General features: G+C 36.8%; 1 protein-coding gene across 8 annotated transcripts in view; it reads left to right on the forward strand.

Annotated features, from left to right (window-relative positions):
- VCAM1 (vascular cell adhesion molecule 1) overlaps nt 1–25854 on the forward strand; it is a 41573-nt gene that overhangs the window by 10724 nt on the left and 4995 nt on the right. For 2 of the 8 annotated variants that reach the window (XM_064428077.1, XM_064428076.1), the window contains exons 2-7: nt 16462–16543; nt 18134–18224; nt 22908–23301; nt 24013–24291; nt 24960–25277; nt 25502–25774. In XM_064428077.1, coding sequence (XP_064284147.1) covers nt 23238–23301; nt 24013–24291; nt 24960–25277; nt 25502–25774 — 934 coding nt within the window. In that variant the 5' untranslated portion in view covers nt 16462–16543; nt 18134–18224; nt 22908–23237. Of the gene's footprint in view, nt 1–1503; nt 18225–18261; nt 23302–24012; nt 24292–24959; nt 25278–25501; nt 25775–25854 lie in introns of those variants that run through there. The other 6 variants (XM_064428075.1, XM_064428079.1, XM_064428081.1 and 3 more) reach the window with 6 other exon arrangements.

Consider the following 25854-nt stretch of genomic DNA (forward strand, 5'->3'; position numbering starts at 1 on the left):
TACAGAAAATCAACACACTCATCTGATTTGGTCCAGCAACCTAGAGGGGAAAAATAATCCACCCTGAAGCACTCTTAAGCCTTCCTTTAATGACTGTAAGGGTAGAGGTAAAGGGGCTACACTACCAAAGTATACATTTCATTCAAAAAAATATCTGGGGTAGTTATTGTAAGACACTCATTAAGTTGCCTTTATATACATATATTTTCACTATGATACGTCAGTTTCTATAATCTCTATTTTTTACTATTTTTTAGTTAACAAATATATGTAATTCATCAGTTTGAAATGGAAGTCAGACAAGGATATATTAATATAGTTTTTATTAAAATTGCAAGGCAAACTAAAGCCTTTACCTAACCAATAATCACTATTTAAGAGCACAAATAGGCAGTTTAAGCTTAAGAACTCCTTAGAAAAATGTCAACGTTATTAAAACACAAAACAAATAAACAAAAACATCTGGAAGCTCTGGAAGTCTGCGCAAGTAGACAGTTTAAGCTTAAGAATTGCTTAGGAGAATGTCAAAGCTGTTAAAACACAAAACAAATGAACAAAAACATCTGGGAGCTTTGGAAGTCTGGGGAGGTCTTAATTTGTAATTACTTTAAAGTCTCAACATTTGAAAGTAAATAGAGGCCTGTCAGAGAAACAACTTTGCATCTGTAGTAAAGCCAGTCTCTAGGCTCTTTCATTTGTATCTTTTCCTTATGAAGTGAAGGGGTCTGCACTGCAGCATGCCATGTTTGAACAAAGGTCTTTTGCTAAAGAAATAGTTTAGAAAAAATAAATTAGAAAAAAAAATTAGAGGAGTTCAATAGTTGAGGTGAGGTAGTGCTGTACAAGTTAGACAAATGTGCATCTGTCATGAAAGAGATGCAAAAAATAACTGATTTAGTAGGATTTTATCATGGCAGAAGGTAGAAAAAAAATACCATATTGTTCCTTCAGAGTTCAGTATATCATTAATGTGACAGGAGGAAGTATGGATGAGCATGAAAATAATTTGGAAATGCTAGGAAAGCTTCAAGGTTAGTAGTTGCTAGGAAAACACTTGCAGAACTTCTGCAAATCCAGCAAAAAAAGGATGAGCAAGATGACTTCAAAAGCTTAATATAATTACAGAATTTTGAGGCTCACAAATTTGCAAGACAGCATATAAAGGTCAATGAAGCAAATTGATAGAACTGCAAGTCTACAAGGACAATGTTAAGGAACAAGCAGGAAAACAAACAGAGCAAAGAAGCTGGAACAAAGAGGAGAAAATGGGATCGGAAGGAATGGTAGAGCAAGACACCTCCTTGAAGTGAAAATGAGATAATGGACATAGTCAACACTGTCAAGAAAACAGGAAGTTTATCGAAGAAGCTTCAGGAGAGGCTAGAAGAGAAGGAATCATCTGTGGACAGAAGGCACAGTGGAGGAAGTTCAAAAGTTTGTAGAAATTGTGCAGAGAGGTAGGTGCATATTAATTTGGGAAGTGGGATTGCAAATTTGAAGAATCTAGTAGAAGGCTATTAGAAAAACCCATAGTAGCAAAACAAATGTCCTTTAGGTTAGCAAATAGCAAAAAACTAGTTGCTTTTAACATGGCAATCTGTTTAAAAATGAAAAAAAATAAATTCATTTCACAGCAATTATTTTTTACATCTTCCTCCCATTTCAAGATACACTAAATTTGCCATCTCCTACTTTATTGTGTATTTGGTGATTCCAGAGTCTTTTTTAACTCCTGTACTTAGTATCAGTCTACTAGAAGGATGTATTTGAGGTTTGAATGGGAAAAATGATGCTTCCCAAGAGATGGGAAACATATAGGGCCTCCATCAACAAAATGGTGAAGAGATGGGATTTAGGAATAAAATTCAGAGGAAATTTTAACCAAGTCTTTCCCTTCTGTCAGCAACATGTGAAAAATTCTCATTTCTGTTAACACCTTTTAGAGACAGCAGCTACTTGCTGCTCTCACCATTTGCATTGAAAAGAGATGCATACAGAGATGCTGTAGATTACCCAGGAAGGGGAGCACCATCCAGTGAGTGCTACCATTCCTCCAGCTTGTATTCAGACGTGGCAGATCATGAGCCTTGTCCTTAGTTAACCTTAGAGATTTCTTCATTAACAGCTGGCCTTAATTTATAATGTCTTTAGGAATCACACATTTTTTCCTTAATGGGGACTGTACCATGCAGTTTGCCATTTGGTTCTGGACTTTGGAGAACTGACTGCAGGTTTTGGCGTTCAAAATCCTAAGAAATACAGGAGGGCTGATATAGCACTTGTACAGCTGGGAGTTTTGCTTTGTGCTGCTTCAGCAACAAGGAGCAGGACTGTCTGACCTGGCAACGTTTCTGTCCTTTTCTTTTTTTTCATTTTGCCATTCAAGTGCTTTCCCCCTAGAATTCAAGGAAACTCATATTTTGTTTTTTCTGATGATGTGTCAAATCCTTTTACAGTAGTGTGGATGTTGGCTGAACCTTCTGCAGGTTCAGTCTGTAGTGGCTAAACTGAATGGAGCCAAGGAGTTCTCTATTATAAGTCAAGGGTCAGGTTGTATATGGAGCAAAATACATCTATAGTGACAGGAAGCAGAGTTTTCCCTATGTTTGAAATAAACAATAGCAGGACCAAATTCTAGTTATTGGTGATAGGAAGATCTTTTTGTTCTGTGAGATTTCTGTTTCCTGTGACTCTCTATAAGGTACATCTCCTTCATGTTTGCTGGCATTATTTGTGTTTTCTAAATGTGTGATACAGCACATTCTTAAAAATAACTGTCAACTTTGTATTTGTTTTCAAGAAAGTGCTGATACTAAATAAAGTACTAATTTTGGATTGCAACAACAGACATTAAAGAGGCACACTCAGCAAGAAATCCATCATGACTGGTTTTGAATTTAGTGTCATAGGTTAACTGAAGATAGCATGAGTTGATAAATTTAATGTCCTTTGAATCTGTGAATGTCTTTAAAAAGATGTTCTAAGCATTAATATTTTTAAGCTGCTTAGCACACATTGAAACTGCTTATTTTACTTCACTATCCTAGTATGAATATATTCACAAGATGGTTCATCAAAGCAGTGTATTTTAAGGGCCATATGTTTATAAAATACTAAAAGTACCAGGATAGTTAAATTTTGGCTGGTGACTGTTCACAGGAGGTCCAAGCAGGGTCTGTGAAATAAGCCTAGAGCCTTATGAGTCTTCTAGCAGAAGACAGTACATGAAAGTATTAAGAAAGTATTTCTTGAAGTTGTTAATTGCTCTGAATAAATCAACAATTATTTATTACAATAAAGATAATTTCTTGGAAATACCAGGAGTGCATTAGAAATACACAGCATTCTAATGAGGTGTTGAATAGGCTCTTCATTTATGTGGCATTTTACAGTGTACTGATTCAAAGAACAGATCAGAATTTCAGATGATTATTATGAATACGTTTATACTGCAATAGTCACTTGAAAATCACTCTTCTGCCATAAAAATTAGTTTCTGGTAAATTAATTTGTTTAACATCCTTGGAAGGTGCCAAATTAGTTATGTTTACTTCAATCATCTGTAAATATGTGCTGTTGTATTCCATTGCAATTACATGACAAATTCGCAGTGCTGGCTCAGTGTTTCCGAGCCGCGCGAAGCTCCGTGTCCTGATTCAGGTACACGGTGTATCAGGCTGCCTGCTGAGGAGGGCAGCTGGAGCACAGAGCAAGAGCTGAGCCTGAAAGACCATTTTTCTGCTTGCCTCAGTTTGGGATTCAAACCCAAGCCTGCGACTGCATCTGCAGTTAAGGGACAGCTTGTGGAAATGTGCACATCCTCCTTTTCATCTCCTGTTGCAACTGTTAATATTGCTGTGATAGTTGATGTGGGGTGACGCCCAAGGACTGAGTGCAGCTTTCCCGAAGTTCCTCACCCATGAGCTGCAGCCTTCCTTCCAGGACCCATGGGGTGGGGGAAAGAGAGATTCCCACTCGCCCCTCTCTTTTTTTTGCTTTTCTTCTCTCTGTTTTCTCTCTGACTGTAAGGTTTGACCAGTACTGAAGTTCTAAGTGGCAGTATTTTTGTTAGCAGCAGGAATGTCTACAAGCTGCTTGCTCCAGCACAGGTGAGGACTAATGAAGAAGATGAGAATGTTCATCAGCAGTGTAACAAGTCAGAGGAAAGAGCCTTGCCTCCCTGTGCCTGGTCTGGCTGCAGCATTTGCTTGAAGCAGGAGTTAATTTGACCACGTACATTCCTTTTCTTTTTCCTTCAGTTCTAGTCTAGGCTTGCAAAATACAAGTTATTCCAATATAAGTTAAGAAAGGGACTAACATCTAACAGAGTTTAAGTTTTTGCTGAGAAATAATAGTTATAAGCAGGACATTCTGGAACCATAAGGGCCCCTGTATATCCCCACAAAATATCCAGAATGCAAGAAGATTTTTCCATATTCATTAACATTGAACCCCTTCCATGACTATGATATTAATTTTATATAAAACATTTTTAAGTAATAATGGATGTGAAGGGGATTTCCGTTTCCTCCTTTTTACAAGGGTACTTCCACAGATTTCAAACACTCATTAAACAATGTCTGCTCTAATACATCTAATACATCAGATGCAATTGCTGAACAGATGTGATTGCTGTAGTAAAAGTTTGTTAGAGATTTTTTACACAAAACCTGTGAGCCTCTGGGTTCATTGCTGAATGATCTGCCAATTACAAGGATGGTTTCTTGCATTTTTATACCTTCATTTGCAATTCTTATTTAATGACAGTAAGGATTCTTTTAGCAAAACATTTAAGCATATATGAGGCTTCTTTTATGTAGTTAACTGGAACTAATACCCTCTACTGATGTTATGTATATACTTCAGTATTTTGCACAACTAATAATCAGAAATACATACCTGTGAAGTAACATCTAATTTTTTTTTCAGTTTTGAGATTTGTGATGTTCTGAGAGCCTGCACTGAACTTAGTATCGAGAGTATTTTTTAAATCCTATCTTGTTTTGTTTCGTTTCACAAATACTACGTTTTCTCAATTTTTTTTCTTTTTCTTTTCCTTTATTCTCCTGGAGTTTGTTTCAGTTTCGATATAACAGAAAAATTTTTCTGAGTACTAAGTAGGTGGGGACATTCCAAGAGATAACTGAAAGAAAGAATAGTAGGAAATCTTAATTAATTGTACTGATTTTGTACAAATGAAGTAACTGAGTAACACAGAAGGAACTAGGTGGGAAAAGAACAATAGTGTGAGCACACAATATGAAGTATTTGGAACAAGCAAGGAGTTTGAGAATTTAGCTAGTATTGGAAGTCATAGAACATGCAAAGAGGTTAAATGCCTGCAAATATGCCTGCTATAAAATATCTTACAGTTCTGTTACTTTTAATTATCATGGCATCTGCAGACTACATTCAGTAGTGCCTGGAAGAATTAATGGCTTGTGAAAGCGTAGTCACTTGAGTGATCTTGCTAACTTTTTCCAGGTGCTGGTGAGGAAATGTTTGCAAAGGCATTAGAGGGGTGTTCAGCATACTGAATGAGAGATTGGCTGTAATTCAAAGTGTAAGAAACTGACTTTTGGAAAGGCATATTGGAAGGGAAATGAGAACATTTATCATGTGATTTTGAGAGGACTGGAAAAAGTCCCAAGAGCAATTATGGTGATAGGAAATGTGAGACCTGTCAGTGTAGGAGTCTTTATAGAAAATAAAAGCAGTTTTGAAGTTACCCTCTGATTGATTGGGAAGACAAAATAAATATGTAAAGGAAAAGTGGGTGTGCTGAAGCTAGTATATGAAGGTGTAGGTGATTTCATAATTAAGAAGAAAGATAGTCAAACTGACCTACTGAAAGTAAGATGAAAAACTAATTACCAGAAAGAAGAATTTCAAAATAACTCCTAATTTACTGATAGCTGAAAAGAAGTAGAAAGAGGAGAGTGCAGGTACTTAAGAGATGATACTGCTAGAAAGGTTCAGAAGTTTTATATCCTGCTGTGACTTTAAATGCTAGCACTTGTAATTGTTCTACCACAGGAGAATAGTCAGTGTTTTGTATTTTACATAGTTGTAAAGACAGAATGTCAGAACAAGTTACCTTATTCAGCTCATTGTCATCATTGTTCTAGGTTATTGTTGTTTGCATGGACAAAAGTGCCCAACAGTTGCAGAGAACCAGAGGATGCTGGGCCCATAATAACCAAGAAGGAAGTATAGACATGTGATAGTAAAGGAGGAAATATTTTAAGTTCCTTTGAGTCTGAGAACAGTTTTGTCTATCTGGAGATCTAGATGCTTGTGAGAGTATTGTGCAGAGTGCTTTGCACAGCTGGGCTTCCCCAGTTTTGACCTCACCAAAGTAACTTGGGGCATTTGCCATTGCAGTACTGCAAAACTTCTTGGCAGAGGGGGAACTTCCCAATGATGTATTTCTCTTTGGAGCTATCTTCTCATAAGGTACAGGGTTTTTACATTTGTGCTCATTAGATATTTATACTGTGACTACCTATTCTGCACTGCATCAAAGGAGACCAGTGACATACTTGGAGGGCATTTGCACAACATCAGACTGGCCAAAAGTAGAAGAAGAAAAGGAAATTATTGTACATAAAATTATGTATGTTGTAAACATGTTAAAAGGCAGGCTCTTATTTTTGTCATTGTATAACATATCCTATTGTTCATGGGACATCTAGCTGGCAATGACTGGTACCACAACTAGTTGCAGCAGAAGAGTCTAATGTGAGCAAAGTTTTGCTTCATAGCCTAGGTTCATCTGAGTTTGAACATGGAGATAATAGTAATCACAGAATCATTAGGGTTGGAAAATATCTCCAAGATGAAATCTAACCTTTGAATATTCTGATGCTTTTGAAACCTCCTGAGCATATACTTTTGTGTATTTATTGTAATCTTTTTATGGTAAAAAATATAAAGTTATCTGATATTAAACAGGCCAAATTTCAGTACTTTTTCCCTGTTGTAACTACAAGTGTTACATCACACAAAATTGCCCACAGTTGGGAATCACTGTTGAATCTAAATTCTGCATGAGGTTTTCCTCTCCATAGTCCAACTGTTGGAGCCCGGAGGATCCTGTGCTGTGGAGGAGCTCCCAGCAGGCACTGCTGGTTCCTTGGCTTTGGGCACCTGGGTTCTCCACAGGTGCTGGGCTGTTATCTGTGAGTCCCTCCTCATCCAATCTTCATTAATCTCAGATTTATTATTTTATAAGATGGCCTGTAGCAGAAGAGTTCTTTATCAGGCCCATTTCTAAAAAATAAGTGCTTTCTTTGTGTAACCGAAGGACTCCACAGGTGTGCTGTTCCACAGTCTGCTCAGGGGTGTAATTTACCTTGAGCTGTCTGGAATTTAGGTTCACTTAGTATTGCAAAACATGGGAACTGCTGTCAAGGGAAATTGCTGTGAGGATCTTGGTCTTGCTTGGTGTTCTTTCCCTGTAGAAGTGGTTGTGGGTGTAGGAAATGGGACAAAATGGGTGTTACTTCTCATGTAAAAAAGTTTAGAAGCTGGGTATGGCCTGGAGCTGTTTTTTTCTGTAGCACTGTTATTATGTCTTCTTTTTTTAGTCTGTAATCTCAAAGCATTTCCTCACAATCATGAGGATATTACAGCAATTCCTATTAGTAACAGGATTTAAAAACCTTCTCCTCCCTTGCAGCTTATTCAGAGGATAATAGATGTACTGAATTCAATTTGTGTGTTTATATTGTACCTAGGCCAACATGCTTGATGTAGATCACCAAAACATGAAAGACAACTGCCACTGGTTAATTTATTGGTGTTTTCTACCCACATCTCTGGAGCACCTCAACTTTATTAACTTTGATTTCCTAAGTTAAGCACCTGGATTTTTAGAGTAATGAACATTCCTTACTACTTTAATTAAGGAAATGACAGTGTTCGGGAACTTTAATTGTGGCTAAATGAGACAAAGTGCAGGTACAAAGAGTCTCCTTTATAGTCCAACCCCTAACTTGTTACCACAATCTATTTATCTCTTCTCATATAGAAACAGGTTTCCTGGGGGGAAAAAACATATGTGGGAGCATACAAACATACAAACTTCAATTATCTTCTTTCCCATTTTATAGCATGTGGATTTGCAACCTTAATAGCAGTTTTAACTAAAATATCTCATTGCATAAATTCCTTCGTAGCATGTCATACTGACAGAGTCTGGGAATGCAGCTCCAGCACACCAGCCATGCTGTTGAGATGCAATGTAGGTGCATTTAGGATTTTCCTGGTCACGTGCAAGCAAGAGCTGAGACAGGTTTATTTGCTCTGAAGGATTGATGGAGGGTGTGTATGGTATATACACCATACTTGGATAATAATTCCATTTGGAAATAACTGAAGTTTTTCGTAAAAAAAAATTAAAAGTAAAAATTCACAGAGTTGTGAGTGTTTTAAGGAACATCTTAAAATAAGGAATGCCAATTATATGTTTTTGGATGCAGGATATTAAAAATTATGTTGTAAGGGTAGCATTTATACCATGATATCTACTGGGGACTTTGCTATGACCAGTCTGTGTTTCATGAAATTTGCTAAAATACTGGTGAAATAGTTTTAAACTCCAACAAGGTTGAATGAGCAAGAACTGTAAAACACATTTTCAGCTGTATTTGTAAAATATGGATGTACACAGGCATGTGTGTAGTAAGTGTGTGTAGTAAATGGTCATGATTCAAAGTTTAACAGAAAAAAATCAAAAATATCAAAAGGGACATCAAGTATTTTCAGATTTTATCTAGGTCGTGATTCTGTAGTGATTGTTAAGGATGTTGGTAATATGGAAAATTCACACAATCAAGTGGTGTTAAGAGTGCAGACAATTTCAAAATAATCTAAATTGCCAGAAGTTACCTCAAAGCCAAAAAGCCTTTATAGGAAAAATACAGTAACTCCCATCCAAGCTCTTCATCTCATGAACTGTAGAGATAAGGAGTGAGGACTGGTGAGGCTCTGTATTTTCTGATAAATTTCTTTTTTTTTTTAATTTTTTTTTTTTAGGAAGTGTGGAGGTCCGAAACTCGGATCAGTGCGGTGATGCAGGAGTGCAGGTCTAAGTGGATTTCATGCTGTTGCAACCTGCACTTTGAAAACTATTTCCTGACATGTCAGGAAAAAAAACAATATGCTAAGCAAATTAAGTGATTCTTGAGGAATTCTTATTTCACATCTTTATTTAAGAATGCATATTTTACAAGAAAAAAAAAAATCTGAGGTAATTTGAAAGTCTTCTAAGATCTTTGGCATGACCTGGAAGGGCAGTACTTCCTAAACATCTATTCTCCAGGTTTCTTAGAAACCTGATTCAGTCTCTTTTTATCCAAGAGAGAAAATGGGCTAGAACAGAGATATGCCTTGGAAGGGACCCTGAGAAGGATTTTGTTTAATCAAATGATGTCAATACAGATTTGACTATGTAATTTTTTTTTGTTTCTACATATAGCTATTGATGTGGGAGTTTCTAAGAAAGTGTTTTGATCAATAGTCATCTTCACTAGAACAAGTTTGGAAGTACAAAGCACTTCCATTTTATTAACAGTATTTGATCTGTGACTAATTGCTTTTATCCTGTGAAGCTGTGTTTCTGTAAATGTATCTTTATGGTTTTAATGAGTGTTTTTAAAGTCTATAACTAACCCTATAGCTGTACGAACAAATTCTTCAAGAACTAGAAGATGAGTTTAGTTCAGTGGTTGAATTTTCCTTTTTTTTGGTGTACTTTTAAGGCTTTTAATTATTTCTGTAGGATCTCAGAAACATGAGGTATCCCACAGGGAAATGAGAAGACAGGTTCTTATCTCGAGAAAGCTGACACCAGGCTCTAGTTTGGCAGTGGTCAGTAACAGTGGTCAGTTTGGACAGACTTCACAGCTGGATGAAAGTTTAATTTCAGTGACAGATTTACAAACAGGATGTAGGGACTGTAATGAGATGAGCTGCATTGAAGCAAATCTTTTAGCATTTAGCATCAGTAGCTAGGTTTTAAAAAACAGGAAACCGTTTCAGGGTGGAGACTGCAGAAGCACCTAATGTTCTTTAACATAATTGTGTGAATGCCTGTGTTTCTGTAACCACGGGTTTCTGTACATAGTTGGGGTTTATTATTTCAGATGGAAGGCCCTCCCTCTCTTTGCTCCCTAAAAGGCTGCATGTAAAAAAATTTAGAGGGGAACTTCCACTGACCTATTACATTGTGCTGTTTCTTCCTAGCAAAGGCTGCTTTTCTCGGCAGTCATTCATAATTTTGAAGTCCTTCCAAAGGAAGACAAGGCTCTTTGAATTGGTCCAAAAGCAGGAAAATTCAATGGCTACTGCTAATCCTTGCCAATGATTTTCTGAAGTTATTGCAAATTATGAACTTTCAATCCCTGATTGGTGGCACAATTTACAGGCCCCTCATTAGGAAAGACTCATGGATGTTTGTATGGCCAAATAATTCTGGTCACACATTTCTCCATAGAGAAGCAAATAAGAAATTTTAGTGACTCTCAAGTGCCTTGATCCCCCTACCAAATTTTTTTTTTGGATGCTTTACTACATAACAATGGTGATAGACATTTATAAATATATGACTAGAATATAAACTAAAAGACCCCAACTATAATAATATAATCCAAAATAGAATGTTTTACACAAAGAAAAAAGTCAGCTAGAATGTTGGAAGCAATTGGATACCTGCATCAGGGAGATAAATTCTGTATTGTGTTGGAGAACACATGACAGTTACATCAAAATCAAAAGAAGAGATGGGTGAATATTTATTGGTTTTCAATTAAAAATATTTTTCAACCATTTTTAAATAAAACTGAAATTGAGAATGACTTCCATAATTGTTTGTATACGGATTTTATGTGCCCTGTAGGGAATACAGTACTTTTGAAGATTGATGTAATTCAGCATATAGTTACATTAGTTCAACATTTGGGTTGCCTAGAAGGATTCCAATACAGAGGAATACAGAGGCATTTTCTCTCCTTTTGCTACTACAGATAAGTCTTAAACTTTCCTGTGTAGTTCATTTACAGAGTTTTCAATTTCCTCGGAGCTTATTAGACAAGTCAAATGACAGTTTCCATCAGAAAGAGTAGTCCTTGGCCTCTACTTGTATGCATGCAAATAACTTGGTGATATTGGCATTCACCCACAAACTGAGAAAAACATTTTTAAATTAACTGAGATTTAAATATATCTGAGATGATTTAAGTTATAAATTCCCCGTTGTGTGGAGAATAGGACTAATAAATTAATTGTCAACATCAGTCTTAATCCTGATAAAATAGGTGCAGATATAGCATTTTTGTGGCACCAGGAAACAAATTTGTGTTTATATACCTTTTATGAAGGTAGCACACAAAAGACATTTTCAAGAGCAATCTGCAGTATATAACATAAATCACTAAACAAACCTTAAATTCCTTTTTTAAAAAATTGTCTTTTTATCTGCCTTTCTATAACCTATTTCAATTAAAGGTCAAATGTAAAAGTCACAGACTAAATACAGGCAGTTCGGGTATTACAAATATCACAACATGGATGAAATGAGGAAGATTACTTTTTTAATCGAAAGATTGGCATGAACTGTGATTTAATAAGTGAGAATTCCTCTCATTTCCAGGTAATGTTTTGTATTTCCTTGATTTAAGTATGTTGTGATTCCTGAAACTGATATGATCTGATTATATGATAATTTGTAGGGGGAAAACTTTTGGGAAGTTTCTTCCTGTCTTCAGAGATAAAATGTTCAAATTAGACAAATTTATATGCACAACTATTTACCAGTCTTTGTATGCATTGTTCATTCTGAATGGGTTTTGACTTTTAAAACAATTTTGTGGTTTTTTACTGTTGAAAGAATAATGCAGTAAAGTGAGACAAGCTAAAGAAGGAAGTCATACCTCAAGTAAGGAGACATAATCTCAGCAAATAAGGACATTGTTTAAAGAATTGCATGGTGAACTTTGCCAGTTGTGAGCAGTCTTCATCTTCTGCTGAAGCCACTGCTGTTGACTGTTGCTGTAAGTTAGACATTGGACCTACAGCAAAGGCAAATGTGGGAAATCATCTGTTCCTCAGGCAGATTTTGCCAGAGCACACTCTAGTCTTGCATTTCTGTTCTGAGAATGATGGGTGTCTGTCCAGGTGGCCAGCTTTGGCAGGATGATAAATCAATGTTCTTTCTTCTCTGTCCCAGAGGAAGTGTGGAGGAGGGAAAATGTCTTCCTTCCAGAGGATATTTGCCTTTGCCATAGTGATAGAAAAAGCTGATGAATAAATCAGCCAGAAAAAAACAATCAAAACAAAAAAAAGAAGGGTCAGAAAACTTATGGCAAAGGAAAAAACAGTGAGAATACTGTATATGTCAGGACTCTGGTTGCCATTTAATAAACAACCTTCTTCCTATTTTTGTGTAATTTACTTTAACATCCTGTTTCTTTCTTTATCCCATGTGTGACTTCGGGATTTTGAAATGGGCTGAAACCTTAGAAAGGTTTTGTTTATTGTGTATTGGGAGAAGGTGGAGTCTTCTCTGCTGAAATCCGGAAATGTTTAAAGAGAGATAATTGATGCTACTATAATGAAAAATGCCAACTTCTCCTCCCAGGAGGAGAATTGAAAGAAATACCACAGAAAGAAAAGTTATTTTGATTATATGTATTAGAGATTTATTATTTAATATATTTTGTTTGAAACAACTTTGCATTTTGAGATCAGTTTTGACATGATTTTCAAGCTGTTGTACAAGGCCAACTTCCACTCTTCAAGTAAAGATATGTATTCTTGTAATAAAATTTGCAAATTTTTGTGCTGTGGCAAAGACTGCCTTCTGAACTACATCCATGCTTTGCCCTTGAGCCCTGGGCTGAGCAGCCCAGCATAGCAGGAGCTCTATAAATTATCATGTTCCTTGTGACTTCAGTTACACCAATCTGTGCTTGCAAAGAAGCAAGCAAAGCAGCTCCCAGCCTTTCAGTAATTCCAGTTTGCAATGATTGTAAATGTGGTGCTTTCAGGGTTAAAAAATCATTTAGTAAGTCATTACACAGCTGAAGAGGACAAGGCAAAATCTGATAGTGTATCTTGAAGATTCTCTGTTTGTGTCCCTTGGGCTTTAGACGAGGCCAGAATGCAAACCTAAGTAAGAAGGTGATATGATTAATTTGGGAAAATCTTACGTTTACAGGTGGGTGCCAACAGGCAGCTCTGTGGCACTTGTAGTGCAGAGTCAGCAGAGGGTGACACAGCCAAACTGTGGTAACACAACTGAGATGGCCTGGGAGCAGTGCACTGGCAGGCAGCAACAGCTGTGGGGCAGCTCAGAACTTTGACAGAGGCTCTGTGCAATGCTGGGATGCTAGAAGAGCTCAGTTGATAAAGTTCAGTGGCATTCTAGATTCAGAAATGACAGAGATTATTTTGAAGTTGCAGGAGAAAAAGGTTTTGCAGTAGTAGTGCAAGAGGAGAGTAAAGCAGCAGAGCTGGTTTTAGAGTGGCAGAACAAAGCAGGTGATTTCTAGTTCTAATTGCAATAGTGTTGGTTAATACTATTAATTTCTATTTTTCTGTGCTCTTCAGAATAAATTTTAAAAGGCTGTGAGCTTTAGAAATACATCTGTAAATTTGTATTTCCAAATCTCTTAGATATTTCTCAAATTTCCTTTGCTCATAGGATTTTTCTTGTATTGAATTCTGCTCCCAAACACACAGACTCAATGCAGAGACCACTTCTGAGTCCATGTGTAAGCAACTGTATCACTTGTGCTTCCACCATTCTCAAGATTTTATCATTTAATCTGCTCTTGGCCTGTGTCAGGGATGGGATTCTGGCTTGAAAAAATTGACTCATCCACTGTAGGTATATTCTGTCCATCTCCATCTCCTTGTAACAACTACACTCATGAGCATATCCAAACAGAATTTCAGTCCCAAAAGACTGGGGGGACTTCAGTCCCCAAAAATGGAATGGGAGTGAGATCTCAGGTACTAGCCAGCCTCTGGACTACTTTCCATGATTCTTACCAAAGTTTAGAGCAATATTGCATTAACTAGAAAAACATTCTTTCTCCTGCAAAAGCACACCTTTCTATCAAATGCTTTGATGTACAGTTGTGTTTCTTTTAATATATGCTGGAAAAGATAATAAACAAATGGTTCTAAATGTGAGGGAAAAACAGCAATTATGAAAAAATTTCCTTTTAGCAAAAGAAATTAAAAAATATAACCTCTGGTCCAAAACTTGTAATATGTTTTATAATATGTGGAAATAATAAAAAGAGAATAGGAATATTCTCTATGATATTTTTATCTTAACTCCATGTGCTAGCACCATTTCTCCTTTCATTTGAGCTACTTCATAAGAAAAAATTTTTCCTGAAATAAATGAGATACTGAAGCAAGTCTATTTAATAATGTTTTTTAGAATTTTTGTTAATACCTACTTCCCGTTTACCATTTTTTTTCTGGTTTTTGTTCTTCTATCTATTTGCATTATTTGTTGTGTTTTGTGGAGCAGTTGTAAATGATTCCTGGTTTTTCAAGAAAGATTTTAAGTTTTAGCATAGAAAGAACTTATAATATTTAAAAGAAATAGTTTTAACACTCTTTCAAATAGCCTCTTAATATGTGGACCCTGGAATTTTTACAAATGAATTTGTGACAGAGTCTGACATTCATGCATACCTTGACTAGTAAGTTTCTCAGTGAAGAACCTGTGAAATTTATCTCTGTGTAAAGCACTGTTACACTGGCAGAAATGGCAGATTTCATTTCTCTTTAACAGCAAGATTTTAAAGCTGCCTTGGGCTCCTTCCTGCATATTCATATGGGAAGCATCAAGCTGCTCTCACCGTTACTGAACACTTCTGTGTGTTGTAAACCCAGATGTGACAATCCAGGCCACACTCGCTTTCCCTGCAGGCTCTTGACATTCCATGAGCTCCAGAGATCTCTCTGAATAATGCTGAGGCCTTGCTTTTGAGACACAGCCAGCAAATACAGCCAAGGTGAAACTGAAGTTCCAATCACACATCGACTTAGGCTTGCACAGCGTTTAACCCTCGGTCACTTTAAGGAGTTACTATGAAATTGTGGCAACTGATGTCACTCCATAATCATGAGATTACCAAGAAGTCACAGACAACTTCTCATTTGGTTTTATGCCCTATTTCTTCTAATTAGATCCTGACAGGATTTCCAGTTATTCACAATGTTTCGCTTTACAGCTCTGTGCCAGAAAAGTGCTATTTGCACTCAAGTCCCATAGGTAACTGTGTTTGCCAGTCAAAACACTAATGTGGTTGTCTGAGTTTTTGCTTTAATTTTCTGTCTAAAACAGCCTTGGAAGGATAAACTGAATCTTAAATGGCACATTATAGAAATCCTTATGAAAATGGCTTAGTGCCATAATATGAAATGCATTCATTGAAACATTAGATTTTGTTAGGAAGAGTAAGAAAATAAAGGATCATGGTAAGTTTAAAGGTGATTCACAAAACCAAAGCTAACTTCAGAAGGAATGTTGTGCAGGATTGTTGTCTCCTTATTTATTCATCTTTACAATCATCTGTAGCTTTAGTCTAAATTAGTAGTATTTAGCAACTGTATAATCCCTTTAAAAACTTAGAAAGCAGTTGTTTCTATTATTAAAAAAGGAATATGGTGAGCTAGTAAGAACTAGTAAATAGTGCAGATTAATTTAGTAATTGCTTTCTTCCTGGGTAGTTATGGAGTTTTGAACATATACACTGCTTAATTTTCAGAACATATACACTGCTTAATTTTCAATCTTGTGATAAATTTCTCTTAATTCTTGTAATCATTCTGTACTATAGACTTGACCTGAAAATTTGTCCTCCTTTAAGTTAAATGTGCAAATCTTGTTGTAATCTTTAAATATAATTATTTATTTATTAATTTTCCAATTAATGAATTGGAAAAAGAAATTTAAAATAAATATTCCCATTAATAAATACAATATGCAGGATAAAGTGAAACAATTTTTCTTAAATTGTATGAGATCCTAAATTGTTGATAGACTATATTTGCTATGTAACAGCACATTTTGTGAACCATGAGCTACCGCAAGATCCATATGCTGACCTTAGAGGAAGCATGAAAATCTCTTCATGCCACAAAAATTCATAGTCATGAATAGTCATGACACAAGACAGCCAAGAGTGCAAGAAAAGCAAAGTCAGCAGCTGGATCTTGGTGCCATAGCAGGAGAATCAGTATAATAGAATGTAATAATAAATCATTTATAGGCTGATGGGTTTATATCAAGCACTCATTAATAGAGAATTCCTAGAATGCATTTCTGTTTAGTGTGAGATGTTTGTACTACATTCATTCGAGTAATATTGGAGACTTGATATAAGATGATTTGCTTAAAATCTTAATGAATTCACCCCCCTACATCTTGGGAAGTTCCTGTGCCTGGAGCCTGATGGTCTTGCAGATCCAAGCCACCATGCTGCTGATATCCTGAGTACTGAAAGGCACTACAGAGGTAAGATCAATCTCGAGCTCATGAGCCTATGAGAACTTAACTGGTTGATACTTGATCCACAAAAGGATTCAATGCTGCCTATGAAACATTTGTGCCTTCTTTGTCTGTTGAAAACTGTGGGTTGCACAAAATTGTTCCCTTTCCCATTAGGATGTCCCAGCTTCCAAGTGAAAGCCCTGGCAGTAGGTGCCTGGTCATCTCACTTAGTCAGTGGTTATTTCATTCAGCTGCAAGTGAACCATGTAGGTTAGCCTAGAGCTGAGCTGTTGAAAGAAGGCTGCCAATATCCATTCCTCATGGTGTAGAGCTAACTGTAGTAAGAAATTAAGTCAAACAGTGCAAAATTTTTCCAGCCAAGAGGGTCATTAAACCATCTGTTACTTATAATTTGGTATTCACATACAGTTCTTGGGAAATTTCAGGAGAGATCCTTGGCTGAGAAGTATCAGAATGTTGGAAGTCAGGTATTTCTCATACTAATTCAGTACAGACTTTCATCCTGACTGAGAGCAATTTCAAACATGTGACACATTTCTCAAGTTGCCTCTCTTATCACTAGAGTGTAACATGGTCTGTGATAAAGGTGACACAACTATGAAAGTCATTCTTGCTCAGTTGTCTGTATCAGAATACAAGGGCTGGGGCTTTGATGCCTAGCCAAGTAATTGTCTAGGAAGGGGAAATAAATTCCAGTAACTCTCATCTTTCTTACCCTTGCCTGTTGAGAAAAATTCAGCTGCTTATGGTTTTTGTCACTTAGCCACTCCTACTTTGCTATATTCATTTTGTGGAAGTGTTAATAACAAACAAAGCAGTTAAGATGATACCTAACTGTTTGGGGGGGAAAAAGGAAAGAGATAAATAGTCCAAGTGACAAAACATTATGTTTTTTATTTAGGATAGAGCACATTCCAGAGACAAAAGCAAGGTGCCTGTCCCTTAATAGAGTTGCAGCTAGTTTCAAGCATTACTTGATTTATCAGTATGTGTACAGACACACAAACATACATATTTTGCTAGTACAAAATGCTTTCTCTTCAATACTTGTCATTTTGGCTTGATGGAAGTGAAAATTGGTTCATTCCCAGTTGCTTCTATTTGGAAGGTCAGTTTCTTCAGGACTTCCAGTCCACTTCCAGGGAGGGGAAGGTAACAAAATCTAGGTAAAAGAAAGATTTAATTTGTGTGTATCTTAAAAAAATAAACTGAGGAATTTCTGTATTTCTTACCTATATGGAAGATTTAAAAATTATGAATCTTGAATCCTGCAAAGTTAAGTAATTTGATTACTTTCTGACATCTGTGTAATATTTCTACCTGTTAGTGAGCCAGCCCACTGTGGGACAACAAAGATAACATTTCTATAACACAAGGCAGCACCCAGCCGAGTACAGTATTTCAGAATATGAACCATTGTAAGAGAAGAAAAAAGAATATATTCTGGAAGATAAGTTGAAGGATAGTCCATTAGTAGCAGTGCAGTTTTCAGTAGCCTGTGTAGGAGAATCAAAGTTCTGCATTTCTTGCAGGTGAGATGGTCTGTTATGGATCTTGCTTTCATCATTCCCCTTTTTCTTTCTTGGTCCATAGGGACATCCATGTACCTCATGACTGCAGAGCAGGAAGGATGTGGCAAACAGGCAAGGGACTGATGAACAAGGGTTTTGCAGAGCTGCTGCTGGTGAGTAATAAGAAAACTTGGTCAAAAAGTTCTCCACCACTGTCTTGATACACTTCTTCAGACCATATGAAATACTGGCCTTAATAAAGTACACAACAAGATTTAATGGTATTAGAATTTCCTGTGGAACATTGGGGGAATTAAGTAACTTGCTCATATTCCTTCTTAAATGTTTTCATCTGACTTTACCTTGCCATATCCTAAGTTCTAGCTATCATCTGCATGTTGACCCAAAGCCTACTCTATTTTTTCACTCTGTCCATTTTGAATGAGTTTTGTTGGGTTTTTTTTTTTTTTTTGTTGTGAGAACAAATTATTTTGACATGCCTTGGTATATACAGATCAAAATAAAAGTGAATCTGAAGTCTTACTTCAGAATTCCCAAAGAGATTTTGAATACTTCAAGTCATATTTGAATTTGACTCTTGTTATACCCTAGATAATATTTCAGGAGGGAAACTTCTTTTTACCTATGTCACTGTGAAGATAACAGGAGCACAGCTATCCAAACTAAAAAAGTTTGGCTTGAAATACAGCATTTGGCACTTAAAGTATGTGGATTTCAACACTATCCAACAGTTTCATTTTTAGATCCAGCACCACTAAACTCATACTTTCAGTTTCTTAGAAATAAAGTTTGGAATTTCCAGAGCATGTTTTTTTTCCAGTAACAGAAGACTAAGATAAAAAATAGGGGCTTTTTTCTCTAGTGGCTTTTATTTATTATTAGATAAAATTTTTGTTCTTTCTGTGAAGTGGACAATGCCTCTAAATTGAAGAAAATAATAAATTAGCTATTCTGTGGTCTGTGCATGTCATCACACTTCTGTATTATTTTATTTGGCACCTTTGTGTTCTGGTTGCCTTCAGACTAACCAGACAGGAAGTGTCCTAACTGAGAAGCTAGTGCCTGAGAAAGATAATGGAGGAAGTAGATGCATTTATTTTTACATATGGTATTTAAGAAATTCCAGAAAAGGAAAAGAAGCAGATGATAAAACTTTCTTAAGATTTTTCTTTTTCTTCTTGCAATAGATGACAAGTGAGATGTGGAGTACAATTGTGAGGTGTGATGTGGGTTACAGGGTAATGCGTTGGTGTTCTTTTTGTAGTTAGGTACAAAGTTACAATTCCTGAAACAGACACAACCCTTTAAATAGATGTGCATGTAGATCTCATCTTCCCATCCGGAGATGAAAATTATAGGGAGTCAGTGATGCTCTCCTCCCCCTCTTGGGGCTATACAGAGATTGTATTATTGTCAGGTGGTGACAAAGCAGGTGGAGGGAGTCAGGAGAAGCAAAGTTTTGGGGCAGCTTTGGGAACCAAAAATCCAGGTGCTCTGAGGAAGGAGACAGTGTATAACCCATAGAGCAGTCTATTGAAGTTACTGAGAACTGAAAATGTTGAGGCTGGCAGATCATTTCCTACTGTATTAGCCATGTCTTCATACATGTCCTCCAGCTTTATGTTTTTGCAGTTACTTTATCAAGATATGACCATATTAAAGGTACTACCTTGCATGTGGTGCCTGAAGGGCATTCCTTCTTTGCTTATGAGAGTTTTCTCTCCAAGGTTAGTTCTCATTTGAGTTATAGCACAGTCCTCTGGCTCTTTTTCTTTAGGCACAATCATCCTGCAGAGGTATCAGACACTCTTTGCGTGGGGTGGAAGCTTTTCATCCCAGCTGCTTCTGTAAAGCATCCAAAACTTGGAGGCTTTCTTCACTCAGACCCCCAGTGCATATCCCAAGAATATCTTTCCTGAGATGTGTGAGGGCTGCAGTTTGAATGGTGGACCTAAGTATGGACTTGCTGGAACACCTCTGATATGAGGCTAAAGAACTGCTGAGTCAGACTTTGCTGCATCCTATCAGTGGGATGTCAGATCAGATGAGTTTCCTTCTACCTTCTTTTTTCTTAAATTTCCTCTGTCAAAAGGACAGAGGAAATTTCTCTCTCTTCACCATAGTTCCTTGGCCATAAATCACAAAAGCAGTGGTGAAGGTTTTAAGAGTCCAGATTCTGCAAAAGGCTAGCTTTTCAGTTTTCCTCTAATAGCTTCCATAAGACAGGAGGAAAAAATGCAGGAAAAGGTATATAAGCATTGGATAACTAATATGTTGGATAATGTGCATTTTTTTCAAATAATTCATTAAGATTTCAAGAACTTGTTATCTCTTTTTCTTAGAGGAAGCTAATAAATGCATCATATAGGTATTTAATAGGATTGCAGAAGTAGGAGTTAAAACAAATGATTAGCACAGTTCTGAAATGGTTTATTTTCTTAAATTCCAGATAAATCTGATGTAAATTTTAGTTTCCTGAAGGACACTTGTGTTTTCTTAAGCCAGGCCAAAAATTGTGTTCAGAATTTCCAAACTCTCTTTTGCAACACATAATTGCTTTATCTTTGTTTGTCCATGAAAGCCTTAGAAGTCTCTTTTGATTACTAGATGTATTGAAAAACATGTAGTTACATCCCAGTGCTTAATTCCTTTAATCTTTTTTGCCTTTAGTAATATTCTTGTAATACTTGTTTCATTCCAGCCCTTATTACACTCTGCATGTGTCAAGATTTCTTCCAGTTGGTACTATAATACTTATCTCACTGTGGGTGTAGATGCATCCCCTATTTTACCCCCAGCATCCTCCTCTGTGCTGTTTGAATAAAAAACTAGATTATCTGAACTCTCAAGGTCAAATGCTAAAACTTGTCAGCTGATCTCTCTTTGTTTCCAGCCAGAACAGACAGTTCTGAAAATAACCCTACTTGGTGCCCATCTTCCTATTTTGAGCTTGATGCTGAGGGTAGTAGGAGCAAGAGTAATGTACATATTCTGTTTAAAGTACATAGAAGGCTTACATTTGAAGTTGTGTAAAGAGAAAGTTTTTGAAAACTTTTTAGATTTTTAGAAGATTTGTACTTCCTTTAGTAATATTTGTTGGCTAACTCTGCTCTTACCTCAACTGTCTGAGTCTGATGACTCAGTGTAGTAGTCCCTCTGGTAAGGATCCAGCTCCAGTAAAGTTAATGGCAGCTGCCCAGTTTAATTTACTGAGACCAGGATCAGAGTTATTTCCTATTTCATGTTATCTGATTAAGGACTTGATTAAAACTTTTCCAGTATGTAGATATCGTCTCCTATGTTTAATTTTTTTCTGTTTAGAAACTGATTTCCCAGAAACAAGGAAATAGTGCCCTTTCTCTTTCAGCTTAGCTTCTGATGATTATTTAAGCAGTCCAAGCAGAAGAGTTTCATTTCTTGCTTTTCTCTGACTATGATTTAAAAGTTATTTGCAACTTAAGTGAGAGAGTACACTTTCCTTCAAGAAGACCATTTTCTCTGCATTAAAATCCCATTGTGTAGATGTGTTATTTCCTATCCTGGCTAGCTCTTGGATTTTTTTTTATTTGATAGCAGTACTTCCAGAACAGTACTCTGCTTGCATTTTGTGATACTTAAGAGTGTTTTATTCTTCCTCCTCCTCTTTCTCCACCTCTGTCTTTGCCTTTTCCTCATCCTCTTTCTCCTCCTCCAACAAAAAAAATATGATGGTGATAATAAAAATAAAATATTATGGTAGAATCTACTGTAGCAATTTCATTGAATTTTAGTTTTAGTGACTTTTGGTTAGGCATTTCTAGATGCTTCAGATTTCCCTGTTTTATTGTCTTCTGAGTAATTCTTGGATTGTCTTGGAGTGGATTTTTCATTTGTTTTTGTGATGATGATGATTATTAATATTATTATTATTATCAATATAAACCCCAGCTCCCTCAGCTGCTCCTCAGAGCTGTGCTGCAGCCCCTTCCCTGAGGTGATGGCCCACAGCAGGCACAGCTCTCGAGTGTGGCCTCACCAGTGCCGAGCACAGGGGCACAATCCCTGCCCTGCTCCTGCTGGCCACACTATTCCTGACACGGGCCATCCTGGGCACAGCTGGCTCATGTTCAGCTCCTGTCAATCAGCATCCCCAGGTCCTTTTGCCCTGGGGAGCTTTCCAGCCACTCTTCCCCAAGCCTGTAGTGCTGTATGGGGTTGTGAGCTAAGAGCAGGACCTGGCACTTCACAGTATTGAACCTCATCCCATTGGCCTCAGCCAATTTATCCAGCCTGTCCAGATCCCTCTGTAGTACCTGAATTACTTAAGTAGTTGAATAAATAAACAACTGAGACTTAGAAACCTTTATCCATTCTTTGCATTCATAGCATTTTCCAACTGAAAATTAAACACTGAAAATGTTACTTTTTTCCCTAACATCACTGCCATATTAACCAGCATGAGTTGTCCTCAGAAATATTCCAAGCTGGATTTGTATATCCACTGCAAAGTGGCATTGGGAATATTAATTAATTCCATTAATTTGAAGAGTATCAGCCTGACTCAAGCTGATTAAGTCAGATCTCCAGACTTCTGTTATCTGATGTATTCCTTCATTTTTAGAGATCAAAAATACTTAGGAACATGATTAACAACACCTCTGAAAGTGGTAGCACAGTTTTCAAAGGAAATACTGAGTCATGTAATGTTATTTACAGAGCTGAGCATTGATGGAATTGTTCTGAAGACTCAATCCCACAAAAATATTTTCCTTAAAAACAAATTTGAATAACTTTTTTATCTGAGATATACTTGCTTTCAATTACTTGGACTTACGCATGTTCTTTCGTTTTATCAGTTGTTTGCAGGATCAGATCTGAAACAGATTTTTTGAAATGCAGTAGGCACTGTATTTGCAAGCGTTACTATTTATTTTCCTGGGCTGTCACAAAAGCAGCAGAGGGCGCTGAGCCAACGGACACCGCCTGATATGGGTCTCTTCCTCCTTGCTCTGGATTTTCCCGTCCAGGGATTTCCCACTCTGCACCAAGGAGAGCCTTTATAAAGAGCAAGCTGGAGCACTTGGAATAAACTGTGGCAGAGCAGCAAGATCTCACAGTGCTTCTTCACAGAAAATAGAAAGTAAACTTTTGAATTTACTTTCTTTATCTAGTAACAGCAATTATAAATGTTTAAAGAGATGGGAAGAACAAGCCAGGCTGTGCTAGTAATTTTTTGTGTGTTAAGAACTGGTAAGTTGGGGAAGGTGGGGGTTGGTGGTGCTTGGTTTATTTTTTAAAACTTTGTTAAATGTAAACTGACCTAAAATTTACTGTTTGATCTTTATTTCTCTTTTCTCCAGTTACCTTTTCATTTCAGTGAATACAACTGTCAATTAAGTAGTTCTGTCAAAATGTCAGGAAGCTTTTTTTGACATTTACTTTGAGCTTTTCTATGCTCTGCAATGACTCAGTCATTTTGCTATTGAGTTTGCTAAAAGACAGTCTAGGAGACAACTGCAGTATATCACTGAATGCTTGATTTTTTTACTGTCATTCCTGACAGTAGCAGGCAAGTTTGGAACTAAATGTCCTGTTGAAAGTGTTTCTGCTATTGTCTTTGCTATCTTCCTGCTACGTCTCCCCTCAAATGTTACGAAGTTTTAGAACCAGATCCACCTGACAAAAAAGTTCTATTGTGCTAATACATTTATTTAAATTTCGTTGATGCAATTTTATAAATGAAAACTGTCAGTCATCTGAGTGTGTGTTGTCTTTGACAATAGCCATGTTTATGGGGTGTTTTGGATATGTAAACCACTGTATGAGCTTTATCAGTTTAACTTCCACGCAACCATAAAGAAATGAAGCATAAAGTCCTCATGTCACAGTAGAATATGAGAAGAAATAGGAAGATAAAAGTTGAGAAAGCTGCTGAATTGATGTGTGTTTTCCCTTTTGTAGTTAAAGCTTTTGAAATGGAAATTATACCTGCTGAGAGAATTGTGGCACAGATTGGAGGCACACTCGTACTCACATGCAATACTACTGGCTGTGCATCACCAAGTTTTTCCTGGAGAACACAGATGGACAGCCCCCTTGGAGGAAAAGTCAGCAGCCACGGGACATATTCTACATTGACTATGAATCCAGTTAGCATTGTGAATTCTCATTCTTATCTTTGTACTGTCATATGTGATGAGGGAGGGAAAAAGGAGAAGAGTGTCAAAGTTGAACTTTACTGTAAGTAAAAATGTAAAATTCTCTTCAAATAGTACATATTGATAGAAAACTCACTAATTGTTTTAGATATTGTGGTTATCAGTTAACTTTTAATTCTAGGATAATGAGTGTTATAGCTCAACATATACTTCCTTCTGAGATTCCTTTATATGCCTGTTCAGGACCCTTTCTTAGCCCTTTTCTGCTTTCTGCATTGAAGATTGTATATACTAGCATTATTTATTCTTGTTTTTGGTAATTCTTAAAAGCCAAAGCATGCACTGCTTGAATGCATTCCTAGAGCTGGGGGAATAAAAATCAAAGCCTTTGTAGTTTGCAGGAGAATAATTTAGATGTCTAAACCTACCAGCACAGCAAACAGGATAGCACTAGTGTATGGATTGCTCTGAATGGCTATAGTTAAGCAGCTGTATCACTGCCTAGGTGCCATGCTGAATTTTACTAATCCTTTGTGATAATTTTTCAACAATTATACAAATAAACTTCCTGTTAGTATATGTACTGCTGATAAAGGATCTGTAGGTCTTCAGATCAAGATGTGTTTTGTAATAATGTTTGATAGAATGTCACGTTCTGAGCACCTCTAAACTCAAGATATTTGGTGTCTGGATCTTGCTCTTCTACTGTTCTTCTCTGCTAGTCTAAAGAAATTGATTTTATTCTTTTAGCTTTCCCCAGTGATCCTATCATTGAGATCAGCCCATCCTTAGTTGCTGGAAAACCAGCCACTGTCACCTGTAAAATTCCTGATGTGTATCCTTCTGATCACCTGGAAGTTCTCCTAAAGAAAGATGAACATGTTCTTCATGAGAAATATTTTTTGGAAGATGACAGCACAAATACAGAGACCAAAATTGTGACATATACATTTCATCCCACGGCTGAAGATGCTGGGAAAGAGATTACCTGTGTGGCCAGGTTACCAATTGCTGATATGGATTTTGAACCCAAAGAAAGAACATCTTCTCAGAAACTTAATGCAAATTGTAAGTATTTTTGTACAAGGGCTTTTGCAAGTTCAGCTTTCAAAGCTGCAAGCAAAACATCTTAATAATTCTGGAAAAATGGTCCCACTGTGCTACTGGGATACATATTTTTCTTTTTTTTCTTGATATTATGTGGCATGTACTTCTGGAAAAGCTAGTGTTAGAGATGTGCATGTCATTATTCATTTACATACTGATCTTGTCTTCCTTTTGTTTTCTTACAGTTGGTCCACAAAATACTGTCATTACTGCATCTCCAGACAACTCACCAATGGAAGGAGACTCTCTGAACCTCACTTGTGTGACTCAGAGTAATCCACAAGCACAAATAGTTTGGAGTAAATATTTGGCTGAAGAAAGCATTCAGCATCTGATAAAAAACAATGTTCTTTCTATTCCCCGTGTCCATTTCAACGATTCAGGACGGTACATCTGTGAAGTAATTAATCTGGTAACTAACAAAACAGAGAAAGCAACTGTGGACATTATTATACAAGGTACAAGTCTATTTGAATTTCACTTGTATTATCCAGTACCTAACTGGTACCTAACTGGTCTGACCTCTGTTAGATTGGAG

This window comes from Passer domesticus, chromosome 7, assembly GCF_036417665.1.
Source record: "Passer domesticus isolate bPasDom1 chromosome 7, bPasDom1.hap1, whole genome shotgun sequence".
Taxonomy (NCBI): domain Eukaryota; kingdom Metazoa; phylum Chordata; class Aves; order Passeriformes; family Passeridae; genus Passer; species Passer domesticus.